Source organism: Arachis ipaensis, chromosome B09, assembly GCF_000816755.2.
Source record: "Arachis ipaensis cultivar K30076 chromosome B09, Araip1.1, whole genome shotgun sequence".
In the NCBI taxonomy this organism is placed as follows: Eukaryota; Viridiplantae; Streptophyta; class Magnoliopsida; order Fabales; family Fabaceae; genus Arachis; species Arachis ipaensis.
Genome location: NC_029793.2, coordinates 914901 through 929373, shown reverse-complemented (window position 1 = coordinate 929373; position 14473 = coordinate 914901). Strand labels below are relative to the sequence as shown.

The 14473-nt window shown below is 33.5% G+C and overlaps 4 protein-coding genes across 5 annotated transcripts in view; 2 read left to right on the top strand and 2 right to left on the bottom strand.

Moving 5' to 3' along the window:
• Positions 1–3052, top strand: part of LOC107617194 (probable N-acetyltransferase HLS1) — a 4248-nt gene extending 1196 nt beyond the window's left edge. Inside the window, exons 2-3 of the mRNA XM_016318958.2 lie at positions 154–284; positions 2011–3052. Of these exons, the coding sequence (XP_016174444.1) occupies positions 154–284; positions 2011–2857 (978 nt within the window). The 3' untranslated portion in view covers positions 2858–3052. The remainder of the gene's footprint in view (positions 1–153; positions 285–2010) is intronic.
• LOC107617197 (ACT domain-containing protein ACR11) lies at positions 3838–6968 on the bottom strand (the record flags this gene model as incomplete). The annotated part of the gene is given in 9 exon segments (XM_016318961.2): positions 3838–3906; positions 4034–4139; positions 4329–4384; positions 4697–4756; positions 4861–4945; positions 5107–5201; positions 5384–5509; positions 5654–5711; positions 6522–6968. Coding segments are annotated over 9 exon segments (828 nt in total), but the record flags the coding sequence as incomplete, so codon positions are not given.
• On the top strand, positions 8002–10110 carry LOC107617192 (integrator complex subunit 3). Of its 2 annotated transcripts, XR_001614845.2 has the most exons (3): positions 8002–8161; positions 8406–9904; positions 9998–10110. XR_001614845.2 is itself a non-coding variant. In XM_016318957.2 (2 exons), exon 2 carries the CDS (start codon positions 8431–8433, stop codon positions 9838–9840), a length of 1410 nt encoding a protein of 469 aa, XP_016174443.1. In that variant the 5' UTR covers positions 8002–8161; positions 8406–8430; the 3' UTR covers positions 9841–9955. The 2 variants fall into 2 exon arrangements, 1 of the variants encoding a protein (XP_016174443.1); XM_016318957.2 differs by lacking the exon at positions 9998–10110 and having other exon boundaries at positions 8406–9955.
• On the bottom strand, positions 9961–13948 carry LOC107617196 (3-oxoacyl-[acyl-carrier-protein] synthase 3 A, chloroplastic). The gene is made up of 8 exons (XM_016318960.2): positions 13586–13948; positions 13106–13254; positions 12734–12870; positions 12532–12637; positions 12328–12446; positions 11268–11332; positions 10965–11187; positions 9961–10451 (listed from the first exon to the last, which is right to left on the bottom strand). Exons 1-8 carry the CDS (start codon positions 13717–13719, stop codon positions 10230–10232), a joined length of 1155 nt encoding a protein of 384 aa, XP_016174446.1. The 5' UTR covers positions 13720–13948; the 3' UTR covers positions 9961–10229.

The following is a 14473-nucleotide window of genomic DNA, read 5'->3' as shown; positions in this document are numbered from 1 at the left end:
AAATTTAATTTTTTTTTTTTTGAAAAAAAGGAAAAGTAGTAGATGTGAACCCATAGATGATGTTCAAATTGAAGTAGAGTATATTGCTTAGATTGCATAATATATAATTTATGTTTTAAGTTTGAAAGTTTTATATGTTTGGGGTTTAAAAAGGTTGCAGAATATGGAGAAGGAGAAGTAGTTGGAGTGATTAGAGGGTGTGTGAAAACAGTTACAAAGGGGAATTCATCACTTCATATAAAGCTTGCTTATATCTTAGGACTCAGAGTCTCTCCTCTACACAGGTTAGTTACACTCTCTAAATAAATTCTCTGTTTCCTATTATATTATTTATTTATTTATTTATTAATTTAGTTTACAAGACATACACAATAAATATATAAAACATTTGTCTTTTGGTCCCATTTATTACATGCAATAATATATAACACAAATGATATCCAATTTTCTGTGATGTCACAAATTAAACCATTTTATTATTAATAGCAGACAAAATACTCAGTTTGATCCTGAAGTTATACTCGAACTTCAATTTAGTCTTTGAAGTTTCAATTGCCTCAATTTAGTCTCTGAACTTTTTAAATTTTAATCACGTTAGTCCCTACAGTAGTTTCCATCACAGAATCAATTGAAAAGTTTAGAAATTAAATTGAGGCAATTAAAATTTTATGGAGTAAATTGAGACTCGAGTGTAATTTCAGGGATCAAATTGAGTATTATCTCTTAATAGCACAAGTAAAAGTTAGTAGCATTTTTAGTGTTGTGTATTCTCCACAAAAGTCAGTTCAGAAAGTGTGTTTTGCTTCTGTTCTGTTTGCCATTGCCTATTATTATTTATAAAATAATTAAAAAAAAAAAGAAAGAAAATGGAGTGAAAAAGAAGTGGTGGGGAGATTAGATTCTAAAAAAAAGAGAAGGTTATTGATCCTCGTATCATGGAAAGTGTGAATAAAGGAGAGGTAAGCTAGGCTGTCATTGACACATGTATCCACTAATACAAGGCTACTTTAGCAACAAACTAACAATTGGATAGGATACCATGTCTTATTCTTAATTTCAACTATATCACTAAATATTGGTCCTAACTTCTTAATAATAAGCTCCACAAAAGTCCACTTTTTCTGCCCACTTCAAATCATCCACATCATCTCCCTCTTCATTTTAATTAATTCTTGTTTCATTATTTTTAGTATATATATATTTTTTTATTTCATAATTTATTATATAATAATATAAGTTATATGCAGAGACCCGTAATAAAGATAAAATAAAAACGAAATACATATATGCTATGAAGCATGAACACTTCGTTGAGTTGTCGTGTCCGCGTGTCGGACACATTTCGGACATGACGACATTCGTCCGACACGCGTGTCTGTGGTGTCCGAACGTGTCTTAATAAAAAATAAAAAATTCTTTTCCGGACACACCTAAATACCATCACGTGTCAGCATGTCCTGTCTTATTCTTAACATATATTTTTAAAATAAATTTAGATATAGTATATATTATTATTTATTAAAATAAAAAATATTTTAAATACTTAATATAATTAAAATAAAACATTAAAAATAATTAAAAATTTTAATTTATATTTTAATATCAATAAAATATCAAAATATCATTATGATTTATCTAAAAAATACTTTATATTTTATATGTATACGTGTCCCCGTATCATATAAAATTTTAAAATTCGCGTGTTGGCGTGTCCCATATCGTGTTGTGTCCCATGTCCGTGTCAGTGTCTATGCATCATAGGTTATATGTAAATACTGAAAAAATAATAGATATATGATCTCACAAAATTTTATGAAATAAATAGAAAGTTTGGTAATCTTGATTGATTAATTATAATTCATGTTTGATACTTTTCAATATAGATCTCTACTTTAAGAAAAATAAAGAAATGAAGTTAAAAGCTAAAGGACAAAAGCAAAAGATAAAATAAAAATGGTGTGATAGTTGAGAAGGAAATAACAAGTTTAAAGGTTCTATTGGCACATGCAGGAGATATGGCATTGGCACAAAGTTAGTTGAACATTTAGAAGAATGGTGCAAGCAAAAAGGTGCTAACTATGCATATATGGCAACTGATTGCACAAATGAGCCTTCACTCAATTTGTTCACAAAAAAATGTGGATACTCAAAATTTAGGACTCTAACCATGTTAGTGCAACCTGTTCATGCTCACTACAAGCCAATAAGCTCCAAAATCGCCATGCTTCGGCTTCCAGTGCGCCTAGCCGAGTCGATGTACAACTATATCTTCGCGAATTCGGAATTTTATCCTAAGGATATGGACGTAATTTTGTCAAACAAACTCAATCTGGGGACTTTTATAGCAATACCAAAGAAGAATATGACGAAATTCGATCTTAAAATGGGTATTCTCCCTCCAAGCTATGCTATACTAAGTGTTTGGAACACCAAAGAAGTGTTCAAATTGCAATTGAAGGGTGTGTCACCATTAGCACATGCTTGTTGTGCAGGTACAAGGTTGTTAGATGAATGGATGCCATGGCTAAGGTTACCTTCATTCCCTGATGTTTTTAGGCCATTTGGGGTTTATTGTCTTTTTGGTCTACACATGGAGGGAAAATATGGTAAACAACTCATGAAGGGTCTATGTGGACTTGTGCACAATATGGCTAGAGATGATGGTGGATGTGGGGCCATTGTGGCTGAGTTGGGCCTAAGGGACCCAGTTAGAGAGGCTGTCCCACATTGGACCAAGTTCTCATGGGCTGAGGACATGTGGTGCATCAAGAATCTTGACAAGAAATGTGAGCCGTCCGATTGGTTGACTTCTAAATCCTCTTCTCCAGTTATTTTTGTTGATCCCCGAGATTTTTGACTCTAAACTCTAAAACCCTAAATTCTAATAAACAAAAAAAAAAAAAGAGAGGAAGAGTTACTAATTGAATGAAGTGTTTGAGTTTCAGAATTAGTCTTATAGATAGTTCAAATGGTGGAGATCTTGGTAAAGTCTTTTTTTTTTCATGTCAATGTAAGATGTAAAGTAACTAATGAAATTGCAATGATTAATTAAGCTCTATCCATAATCATCACACAACAAGCCATAATTTGATCCAAAATTGAACAATTTAATTACTACTAAACAATCCAAATACTAACAATTTTAGATAGAGTAATTGTTGATGATTCTAGTCATTTCATGTTGTTGTGTGTCTTGTATATAAGTGTAAACAAATATTCATGTGAAAATTGGAAAATAGGTAGGTGAATATGTTTGGAGATTCATGTGTAAGTTGTGAGAGGGACTTAATAAAGATGGATGCTAGGTGTGGCAAAATTGTTATGTGAGCGTTAGGTGGCATGGTATCAACTCATAACGGGTGTTCGCGGTGCAATTTGGTTCGGTTTTAATGGAAAAAGTCATCTGATCCAAACGCTTAATTAATGTGCGGTGTAGTTTGAATTGGATAAATTTTTTTTGGAAATCCGATCCGATCCGATTACAAGCGATTTGGATCGGTTTGGATTTGTGGGTTTTTAAATAAAAAAAATTAAATACATATAACAAGTCTCAACATCAAATTTTAAATAATCAACAATGACATAACAAGTTTTAACAATATCTTAAAAAACTAATGATAACATAACAATAGAAATAAAATTATAGGTTAGTTAAAATAAATAAATAAATAACATTTTGAATATAAAATATTTATTAAATAATAATAATACATAAATAATATAATAGAAATTATAGAGATAATTCAAATCCTACAACTTTCTCAATAAACACACATTTAGTTACTTGCATGTAAAGAAATCTTGATTTCTTATGAATCAATGGAGGAATAATGTTACCAGCTGGAGAGGCCTGATAATTGCTTTGCCTTGGTAGCTAACATGAAACTTTGCCTTAGCCAAGAGACCCTAGATTCGGCAACGAAGATTTTCGATAAGATTCGCACATTTCACCATTTTTTTAATGAGTTATTTAATTGATAAAAATAGTTTTGAATTACTAGAAGGCCATAATAATGTAACATGATATACATACCTCAGTATCAAATTCTCCAGATTCAACATCAATGTTTATGTCAGTAATAATCTTTACAAGATCAACCAGTAATCCCGGTCGATCAGCTGTCTCAACATATAACAAACTACAAAAAGGAAAAACATATAAAAAAAAAGCATTAAGCAATTGCATATATGTATTGGTCAGAAGAAGTAACACATAATAATTCAAATGCGGAACTGAGCACTTTTTTTAAGACCTCAAAAACTATGTGAGGCTATTTGGATCAGAATTTCAGTTATGTAAGGAAGAAGCAAGAAAATGTATGCTTTACCTTCGATTTGGACCATCGGCGGAAACGTTTATGTGGGTTGCTATGTCCACATCAACCTGAAAGATATGAAAAATGATCATTAAGTTCAGAGAAGATTAGTCATCAGAGTCCAGAGATGAATAGTCAACTACATTGTTGATGAATATTTGCAAGTTCTATTAAGATTCAAGAAGTGGCCCTAAAAATTTACTCTACCGTCTTCGCTTCCTCAAGCTTTTATGCTGCAGTTTAAGATCAAGAAATACAGATTAAAGAGATTGAAATTAAAGGTCTAATGAACACCAGATCCTACTTTCTAATTTAGCTCTATTTCTACAATGACCAATTATTACCATAATGAGTGAAAATAAAATGTAGACATTAATCACCTGCTCTTTTGGAGGTAAAAGTCCAAAAGCTGCTCCCATTGCCAATTGGGAACTTGATTCCTAAACCAGTATGAAACATGTAACTCTAATCAGCAGAGGAATCGCTATCGGCATCTAAACAAAACCATGCTTCAATGATAAGGAGAATAGTCAGGGAAGCATACCGGGTGATATTGAATTAGATTATTTATAATTGTCAAACGAATTTGCTCTAACAACTCCGGATCTTCCACTTTTCTGCCAGTATCACTGTAAACAAATTTCCAGCAACATACATATCCAATGAATTAATACAAAAGCTAATTGAAAAACCTGATCCAAGATATTAGTCCTAATGAGACATACAATGGTTGGATAGTAACATGCATTATGAACATCACATAAATAATGTGTAATGATGTCGCACTTACGCTTTTGTGATCGAAAATTTGTTGTGCTTGCCAGAGGAATCAAGAAAAACATTTGCCTTAACAACATTGAGACCCAAGTTTTTTAGTGCATTCATCTGCAACCATACAGAGAGTAAATTTTATTGATGCACATTATCAAATATGTTTCAACAAAACCAAATAAAAGAGAAAGTTGGAAATCCACAAATTCTATGTTGTGGCAATATAGAAATTTATATATATATAAAAAGGAAGAATTAATAAGAGCTTAAATTAAGTCAAAGCATGGCTAACCAACCGTATCAAGAAGAGCCCCAAGCCGATCACCGAAAGTTATCTCGACCACGGTTGAATCTGGATCAGAGTCTTGATCAATTATAACTATTGGAGTTGGAACGGTATCGGTGATGCCTTGGTTTCCATCCTGTTCTCCACAGAAACAGAATAAAAAAAAAAAAAACAAATTTTCACCAATGGCAGTCAAGAAGACTAGAAAAAATGAAGCAATGATCATTCACATGCAACAAGCAACATTCATATATGCTGATATTACATTAAATAGCAATACCTCCACATCAGTAACAGGTGCTGCTCGGGGTATAATTGTAGTTCCGGAAGATGACAATCTGACAAAAGGGTACATACAATTAACATAAAACAAATGGACACATCTTTCAGATGCAGTCCTAGCTGAAGGTTACATCTTACCACACTCACTTTGCAAATTTTACATGTTCAATAGCCTTCAAAAAAAAAAACCAACATTTGGCAATAATATAGAAGTTCAATAGTTCATGGTTCACTTTCAGCACTTTACTTCCTAGTTTAATTAATCAGACTAAAATATACAATTAACCCCTTTGAACTTTGGCTTGTGAAGTTTACAATCTTGGAACTTTAATAAAAAAAGGCTTTTTATGCACTATTTGACAACCTCAGGGTGTCGAAAAATCACACATTTTGAAATTTTAGTGGTGTAAAGTGCACATGAGCTAAAATTCAAAAGAAATAACTGCAATTTTTTTTTCTCCTTAATCAGAATCTGACTACATATAAGTCCATTAAGTTTTCAACTCTACATATGATACAACCAGATATCATTCAAGCTAGAAACATTGGGGCTGAAGAAATAGAACAAATCATTTGCCAGAATTGAATATTACCATAAGCAGTGAGCAGAGGATCCAAACATCAGTACCACAGGATCACTATTAACAAAAAGTTCTTAGAAGTACTAATTGAATTAAGTAAATTACAATTCCATGCATTACAAAAACAGCAGCAAAAACAACAACAACAATAACTACCAAAGAACATTCAAATCAACTAATCATCAACAGAAAATAGAATTGTTATGAAATGATTATCTATCAACAAGTATGGTCAAAGAGATTTGAAAAAACAACAAATAAAAAGTAATCAATAGCTCAGTTTACCTTCTGCTGTGAATAATGCATGATAGCTTAGTAGCAGTAGTTGCAACAAACCCAGAAGAAGTCTTCAATGAAGGAGCAACACAAATTGTCCTTTCCAAAGGTCTAAAGCTGTTGGTGCTATCAAAAGCACTGAATTGAGGTCCAAGACTCCAAGCAGCCATAGCTATAGCCATTTTAATGTAATTATTATAGTAGTAATAAAATCTCTTCAAGTTCAAGCTAAGGTGAAAACTTTTGACTTTAGCAGAGAAAATAAGCAATGGAAGAGAAAAAGATTAGATTTTTAAAGATGGGGTTAGAGAAAAGTGGCGAAATTGCATGGAATATGAATGTGGGTGAGGGAACTTGCAGAGAATGGGTGAATCATCCTCTTTTTCGGATAGAGAAAGAAGAAAGAGAAAACAATGTGCTGTGCATTGTTTCATTCATTCATTCATTTCCTTCATTCATATTTGTTTCTCTCTCTAGAGAAGATGATGAGAGAGAAAGTGAGAAGGAACAATCTGAGCCGTCCATTCATGATCTTGTTGGGAGAGTGTGTCTTCGATTTGATGAGATTTTGTTTGGACAAGCAACATTGAAAAGCGACACGTTTGGTGGATATTATACATTTCAATAAAGATTTTTTTTCTTGAATTTTTTGTTAACTTTTTTTTAGATGCTATAACATTGTATAAATAATAGATTGAGGTAAATATAAATTGTTTTGTATACCACAAAAAAAATTTTATTCTATGTAAAATAATTTTTAAAAATAACTTAAAATATGTTTGGAATACTATAAAAATTTGTAATAGAGTAATAGCTCAATGCATAGTAATTCGAATCAGCCCCATTCGAATTATATAGAAACAAAACCAAGGAGTAAATCGAACCAAGTTGCTTCGATATACCTTCACAAAACGCTTATGCATAATTCGAACTATATTGTTTCGAATTATGTAGGAATGTAATTCGAAAGAAGTTGCTTCGAATTACATAATAATATGCTTTGGTTGATTGATGAATCAGATTTTTATTTGGCTGATTTGTGTAACAAGTTTCTTCCCTTGACTTAAATATGTTTTTTACCCTAAATTATACTCACCAACTACTAACTAATGCTACATGCTATGTAAGAACTTTTTATTTTTAATATTGGAGTGGTAGTAGTATTTTTTTAAAATATGGATTGTTGGGGTGTTATACTCAAATGTGGAATCGTTTAACTAAAGAAACAGAAATCGGATCGTCCGATTTATTAGAGATACAGAAATCGGACCGTTTGATTTGTGAGAGGTACACAAATCAGACCGTCTGATTTATGGTAAAAAAAATAAAAAAATTTGAAGTACAGAAATCAGACTCTCCAATTTGTGTATTTTTCACCGTTTTAAAAAATACCAAAAATTACAATATTAAAGTATATCACCACTTCTACTTCCATAACAAAAAAAATTAGCCTCTATGTAAAGGCCACCTTTTTTTTTGTATCTTTTTCAACATGAGCCCATTGGGCCGGAAAGGCCCAAATCATCAGCGCCGCCGCAAAAGTGATATCTTCAGCTTAGCGCCGTCGCGTCTCCCTGCTCTCTCTTGTGGAGGTCCAGAAGCAACCTTCCTTCAATTTCTTTCCATGAAGCAATGAACAGAGAGAATTGGTACGTAATTTGATGAATTCATTTTATTAATTTCATTTATTTACAATTATGCATTATAATCTTCACCACAAAGGATTTGTACACTGAAATTTCACTTCAAAATATGATTTTTGTTGAAATATGATTGATTGCTGTTACAGTAGTTGATGGTGTTCTTCTCTTTGAATGAACCAAACAATGAAAAAAAAAAAAAACCTATCAATCACTTTTCTGATCACAGTTCTAACTCCTAACGGTTTTTCAGAATCAAAGTAAGCTTCTTCTATTCCATGGCATCGAAGCTCATTGTGGAGGCTCCTTTTGAAGCTGAAAACCAACTTGAATTATCTCTGAGACAAGCTTTTGAGTCCCTTCAACCAAATCTAAGACCCCCTTTTTCCTTCTCTATATCCATTCCAAACCCTGACCAATACTCCCAACTTAACCGTGCAATCCTCCATGGCATCCTAACCGAACCACACTTTGCAAAAACCCACATCAAGCACTTACATGGCATAATAACAGATGGGTATGCAATGTTCATCAATTTACTCATCAAAGTAGTTCACCAGTTGTACCCAAAGCTCCTTGGTTCTGTGAAAAGCCAGCTACTTTGGGTTGCTGAGGAAATGATTTATGTGTTGGGGATTGGTTTCGATGCGCTTTTGGTGTCCCTTTTGAGGCAAATCAATGGAGGTGATTTCAGTGATGGAAATTTGTGGTTGTGTTTGAAGATGGCCACACTTTTCTTGAACAAGTGGCAGTGCTTGTTGGAAGAAGAACCGAATGTTTTGTCATGTGCTTTATATGTGTTTCTTAGAGTTTTGGCTGATCATTGTAGAACCAACAGGCCGAGTGATCAAAATTTTGAGACTTTGAGGAGGTTGGAGGTTTATTTGTGTGTGAAGATTGTGAGGGAAGAGTTTCACTTGTGTTTAAGAATCGGCAGGGATTTCATTCGGTTGTTGCAGGATTTGATTCATGTTCTTGAGTTTAGAGATATTTGGAAGGATTTGATGCTTTGTCCATCAAAGTTCAATACTTCAAGATTTGTAAATGTTTTGCAGCTATACCGCACAAGAACTTGTAGCAAGTATGTTTTGCTTAGAATCAATCCTGAGATGGAGACCAGATTGCGGTTTTTGATGACATATGTTAAATTGGGACATCAAAAGAGGCACCAAATATGGTTTTTTCAGAAGTTTCTTCATGAACCAGATAGAGAAACTATCATAGTTGATATAGTTAGATTCATATGTTGTGCACACCATCCACCTAATGAGATCATTCAATCAGACATTGTTCCTCGATGGGCTGTTATAGGCTGGCTTTTGAAGTCATGTAGGAGCAGTTATGTTGAGAGAAGTGTTAAATTTGCTCTGTTTTATGATTGGCTCTTTTTTGATGAAAGTGTTGACAGTGTGATGAACATAGAGCCTGCAATTTTGTTGATGGTGCATTCTATTCAGAAGTACATTGACATCACACACAATCTTCTTGAGTTCTTGTTATATCTTGTGGACAACTATGATGTTCAGGTGGAGAATAAGATTCTCATAGCTAAGGGTGTATCATCAGCTCTTCAGTTACTTGCCAAGAAGGGTGTGATTCAGTCATATGATGTTTTGACTTATTGTCCTGCACTTTCACCCACTCTAAAAGAGGGTCTGGGAAGGTTGATATCAGGTGTAAAAAGCTAGGATGCTGTAATGGATTTCTGCCAAATCTGTCTTTTATTTGAACTCATTATCTGAAGAATGTTGAGTATGTAGCAACCAATGCACACAAATAAAAGGCCCACTTCTTGAAACTTCATTTGGAAAAACTATTTTAACATTCAAATTCTTATTTTTGCAGTCTGAATTCATTTTGCAACAAGAGAGCTTCTTGGCTAAAATGCCATTATAAGATCAATCCGAATCGTAGATACATAACTCGGAGAAAGGGGAAAAAATATCAGACTATGAATTGAAGACAAAAATGAAGAACTAATTGAATTGAGAATGCTGCATGATCCTTTTATCCAACAGCAAAACTCTCCCTCATTTCTACAAGTGTGTAACAGTGTTTGGACAGGTTCAATTTTCGCTCAGCCCCATCTCAATATTGCTGATCCCCAAGTAAGACCAGCACCAAAGCCGGCAGTCGCAACAGTATGGCCTGCCTTGATCTTCCCACTCCGAACTGCTTCATCTAAAGCCAACGGAATAGAAGCTGCACTTGTGTTACCATAATTAGCCAAATTTGATATTACACGTTCCGAGGGGATTTCTAACCGATCAGCGACTGCATCAATGATCCTCTGGTTTGCCTACACTTGTTCAGAAATAAGGAGCAAGTTACCCAATTTATACTCTACTAATCATGAGTTAAATTTTACCACTCAGCTTTGTCATGCAAAGGCATTGATATTTAATCTTCAATGGTTTATCTTAAGATTTAACTTTGTCATTTTGACTACTTGTTGAGAATGCTCATCCTTTTTTGTACTTATTGCTTCTCTTTCAGCAAAATGATATTATAAAAAGCAGTGTTGTGGAGTTAGTGATTTGGTGGTTGCAAAAAATTCTATCAAGCTACGGTTTTTTTCTCCTTTAAATTCATTTTCAATAATAGGATTTAACAAAAACCAAAAGAATGAATGAACTCGATACCTACTGGTTTAGCAAGAAAGTAGATAAATAAGAAATTAATAGCTATATGGAACTTCACATGATGGCACAGAAAAAGAATCATGGAGTTTGGACAACATTCATATAAAGATTATATTAACATTCAACAGTGGTACCACTTTCTTAGATATCAGATGATATGTTCCCGATACCTGATGGAGAAGTAACCAATCGATGCTCGATGCAGGTAGACCAGCCTTTTGTAGGGCAGCTTCAATTGACTGTGGAACAGTTCGCACTGCAAAGCGAAAGACTTCTTTGCCATTCATGTGAATGCATGAATATGAATGTCGCCTGGGAGGAAAGTTGAACACCGAACCATTTGATTCTGCTGCATCATTGGTCTCATCTTCTTTAATTGTAGCATTCAAATGCCTACAGGAAGTGAAATCAGATGCTTAGTCACAAAACATAAGAGAATGGCATTAAAAAATTGAGGAGCAAGGAGCACATACCTTTGACCATCACCATCACTATGCAAATCAAAACCGAATAAACCATCTTCATCACCGCTACAAGCCTGCAGTATAATCGTAAAACGGGAGCAATGTCATCAATTTTTGTTTCCTTTCAACTCAAACTGAGAAGATAACAATGCAAACATTATAATAAGCTAAAATTAACAGTAAGAAGGCAAAGTATTTCATGGAGCTCTCACAAAAAGTTCCATCAAATGGAGCTGTCTAAAATATTTAAAACTCGTCCTATCTCACTTTTCTAGATTTATAGATTGGGAACAAAATAATTAACAATTTTTTATCAGTCTCTTCTCTATGGTTGAGGTTAAACAGAAAAAAGAAAAAAATCTTTTAACTCAAAAGAATACTACCCTTTGCACTGCCACTAAGCCACTAAGATTAGTGTGTTCTCATTATTCAATAATGGAAATACGAAGAGAAAGATAACGAGAAATTGTTACTGGTCATTAGGCAGCAACTCAGTTGAAACTTCTTCCTGAGAACTCCATTGGTGGTCTTCTGTTTCAGTCGGAAGATTTTCTTGCCAGTGGGAACACTGTGGCGACCAAAATGGGTCTCCCGGACAGATTCAAGGTTCGAAGATGATTTTAGTCATCGTTATAAAACAAGACCAACAAAGGTTGCTATAAAAAAGGTTGCTTTTTGGTTCAAAGTTACTACTAATGTGACATAATTATTGTGGATCTGATCGATACAACTAAATACAAAATATTACTTTGTAAATACTAAATTAATATTCATAGATGAGTAAACCTGAGTCAAATTTTTAAACTGTGCAGAGTTTGGATAAAATAGAGTATGGTGAATTGGTGAGGATTGCAACCATGAAGAAGAAGGGGTCGTTAATAAATTTTTTTTAAGAGTTTTGTTCCCAATTTATAAATATTTTAGTCAACTCCATTTGATGGAACTTTCTATAAGAGCTCCATCAAATACTTTGCCCAGTCACAAATGATGTTCGACTGTTCAACTTATTAAATGGAAATATTGAATACTGCTATAAATGACAGACACCATTAGGAAGGTTTACATTTACCTGTACTAGTACAGCAGCGGCTGCATCTCCAAAAAGGATACAGGACCCCCTGTCAGTCCAGTCGACAAATCTTGAAAGACCATCAGCACCAACTACCAGGACATTTTGAAACCCACCACCTACATTCATATTGATAAACAGAGATTTTTTCACCAGATTAAAAAGATATTACAACCTCATTTCAACAAAATAATGAATCCATACCCCTAATGTGACAAGCCGCTGAGATTAAACCCAACACAAATCCACTACAAGCAGCTGTAATGTCATAAGACAATGGATTTCTTTTGCAGCCAAGGTGCTTTTGAATCTGAAATTCATAAGGACAATATAAGAGATCATGAAAGTGATTCAATCATTTGATACAGTTGTGCAGCTTCTCTTATAGTCCAGCCTTAACCCATACCTGAGGGGCAGAGCCGAAAAGATCCTCTGGAGTAGACGAGCACAACAATATTAGATCAACATCATCCGGATCAACCTTTGCCATGTCAAGAGCTTTCTGTGCCGCGTCTACTGCTAAAGTTGTCAAGCTATCCCTGCCTGCAAGCACAACATCAAGCCAGGTCCATCACCACACAATACGACTTCGAATGATATTTTGAACAAGTTGTTATCAATATATTTATGTGATGAATCCACGGAAACAATGGCCTGCTTTATAAGTTATCGATGCTCCATTGACTTCTACAGCAACTAAATTCTAGAGCCACCCTAAGAACATGCTATGTAACCTAACCATAGTAGCTCTAGCAGTAGCAAATAGCAATTCACTAACCTGAAAGAACTCGGCGGTTACGAATCCCAGTACGAACTGATATCCACTCATCATTAGTATCAACTATTTTTGCGAGGTCATCATTGGAAATCTGAAGAGAAGGAACAGCTGAACCACATCCAACTAACTTGCATCCCCTGCTAAAAAGCCTGCAAACAAAGAGTTTACTTGTATAAATAAGAAAGAGAAAACAAAAGACCCCCCCAAAACAAGGAAATTACATATGTCTTGGAAAATCCAAATTCAACCATGATGCAAGAAATTGTAACCTTTTGAGAATGAGCAGAAATGATTACAAGCATCAGATAAGTTTTGAAAACAAAAAGAAATTATTATATCCCAAAATCCATCAAATTCCAAAAAATGAGTATGAAAGTCAAAGCTAGTGTTCAGTGGAGCAAATTAACAAACACGGCATGTGCAGAATTAAGTTAAGCACAAAAAAGGACTAAAAAATGGAGCTTGGAAAGAGAAAGAGACCTGGGTATGGGAGATTGGGAAGGAGAAGAATCAATGGAAGAAGCTTTGCCTTGGAGTGCACTAAAGCAAACAACTTTGGGATACCCAAGTGAAGAATAAGGGGCAAGGAAGAAGGTAGAAGATACATTTGGCATTTTTGCACCAGAAAACTATAAAAGCAAAAGAGATTGATGTATGTATTTGTGTGTGAATTATGTCATATGAGAAAGAAAGAAAGAAAAAAACGAACTGAAAAAAGAGAAGAAAAGAGTGAGATCGTCAAAATCCAAGTAAGATTTTGTGAGAGAGATGTTAATGTTGTTTGTTATGTTAATGTGTTTTCAGAGTCGTTGGGAATTGAAACTAACACGCACACGAATTGAACCAAACAAAAGCGGTGCCTAATGTGTCGCCGTTTTGCGGCGGAGATTACAAAAGAAAAAAAAACCTGTCAATTCTTTTTCATTAACAAAAAAAATTAGAGATTATGTCAAGGAATTTGAATCCTCTAAAATTTGAATTTTACTTTAAAAAATAAAGTGTAATTTTTTATTATTTATTTCATAAGTGAGACTAAAAATAAATATAAAAGAGAAACTATTCAAGTCTAGAAGATTATACTTTATTCTTTAAAGTAAAATTCAAACTTTAGAAAATCCAAATCTTATGTAATCAAAATTTTATTTAAACATTTTGTTGATTAATGAATTATTATTTATATAAGATAAAATTTGAATATTTATTTAAGTGAATAAATAAATTAACTATTTGATTAATTCAAACTAATTATTATTTCAACTCACTTATTTTTTAAATAAGTTGAATTTTAAATTTATTTAATTTGATTTAAATAAATTATACACATGTATCTAATCATATATTAAAAGATCAGTCAGATAATTATTTTGT

Coding starts and splice junctions, on each gene's coding strand:
- LOC107617192 (XM_016318957.2), top strand. CDS start 8,431: ATGGCATCGAAGCTCATTGTGGAGGCTCCTTTTGAAGCTGAAAACCAA.
- LOC107617196 (XM_016318960.2), bottom strand. CDS start 13,719: ATGCCAAATGTATCTTCTACCTTCTTCCTTGCCCCTTATTCTTCACTT. Junction 13,255..13,585: donor TCCCAATCTCCCATACCCAG/GTCTCTTTCTCT, acceptor CTTTGTTTGCAG/GCTTTTTAGCAGGGGATGCA. Junction 12,447..12,531: donor AGCGGCTTGTCACATTAGGG/GTATGGATTCAT, acceptor ATATGAATGTAG/GTGGTGGGTTTCAAAATGTC.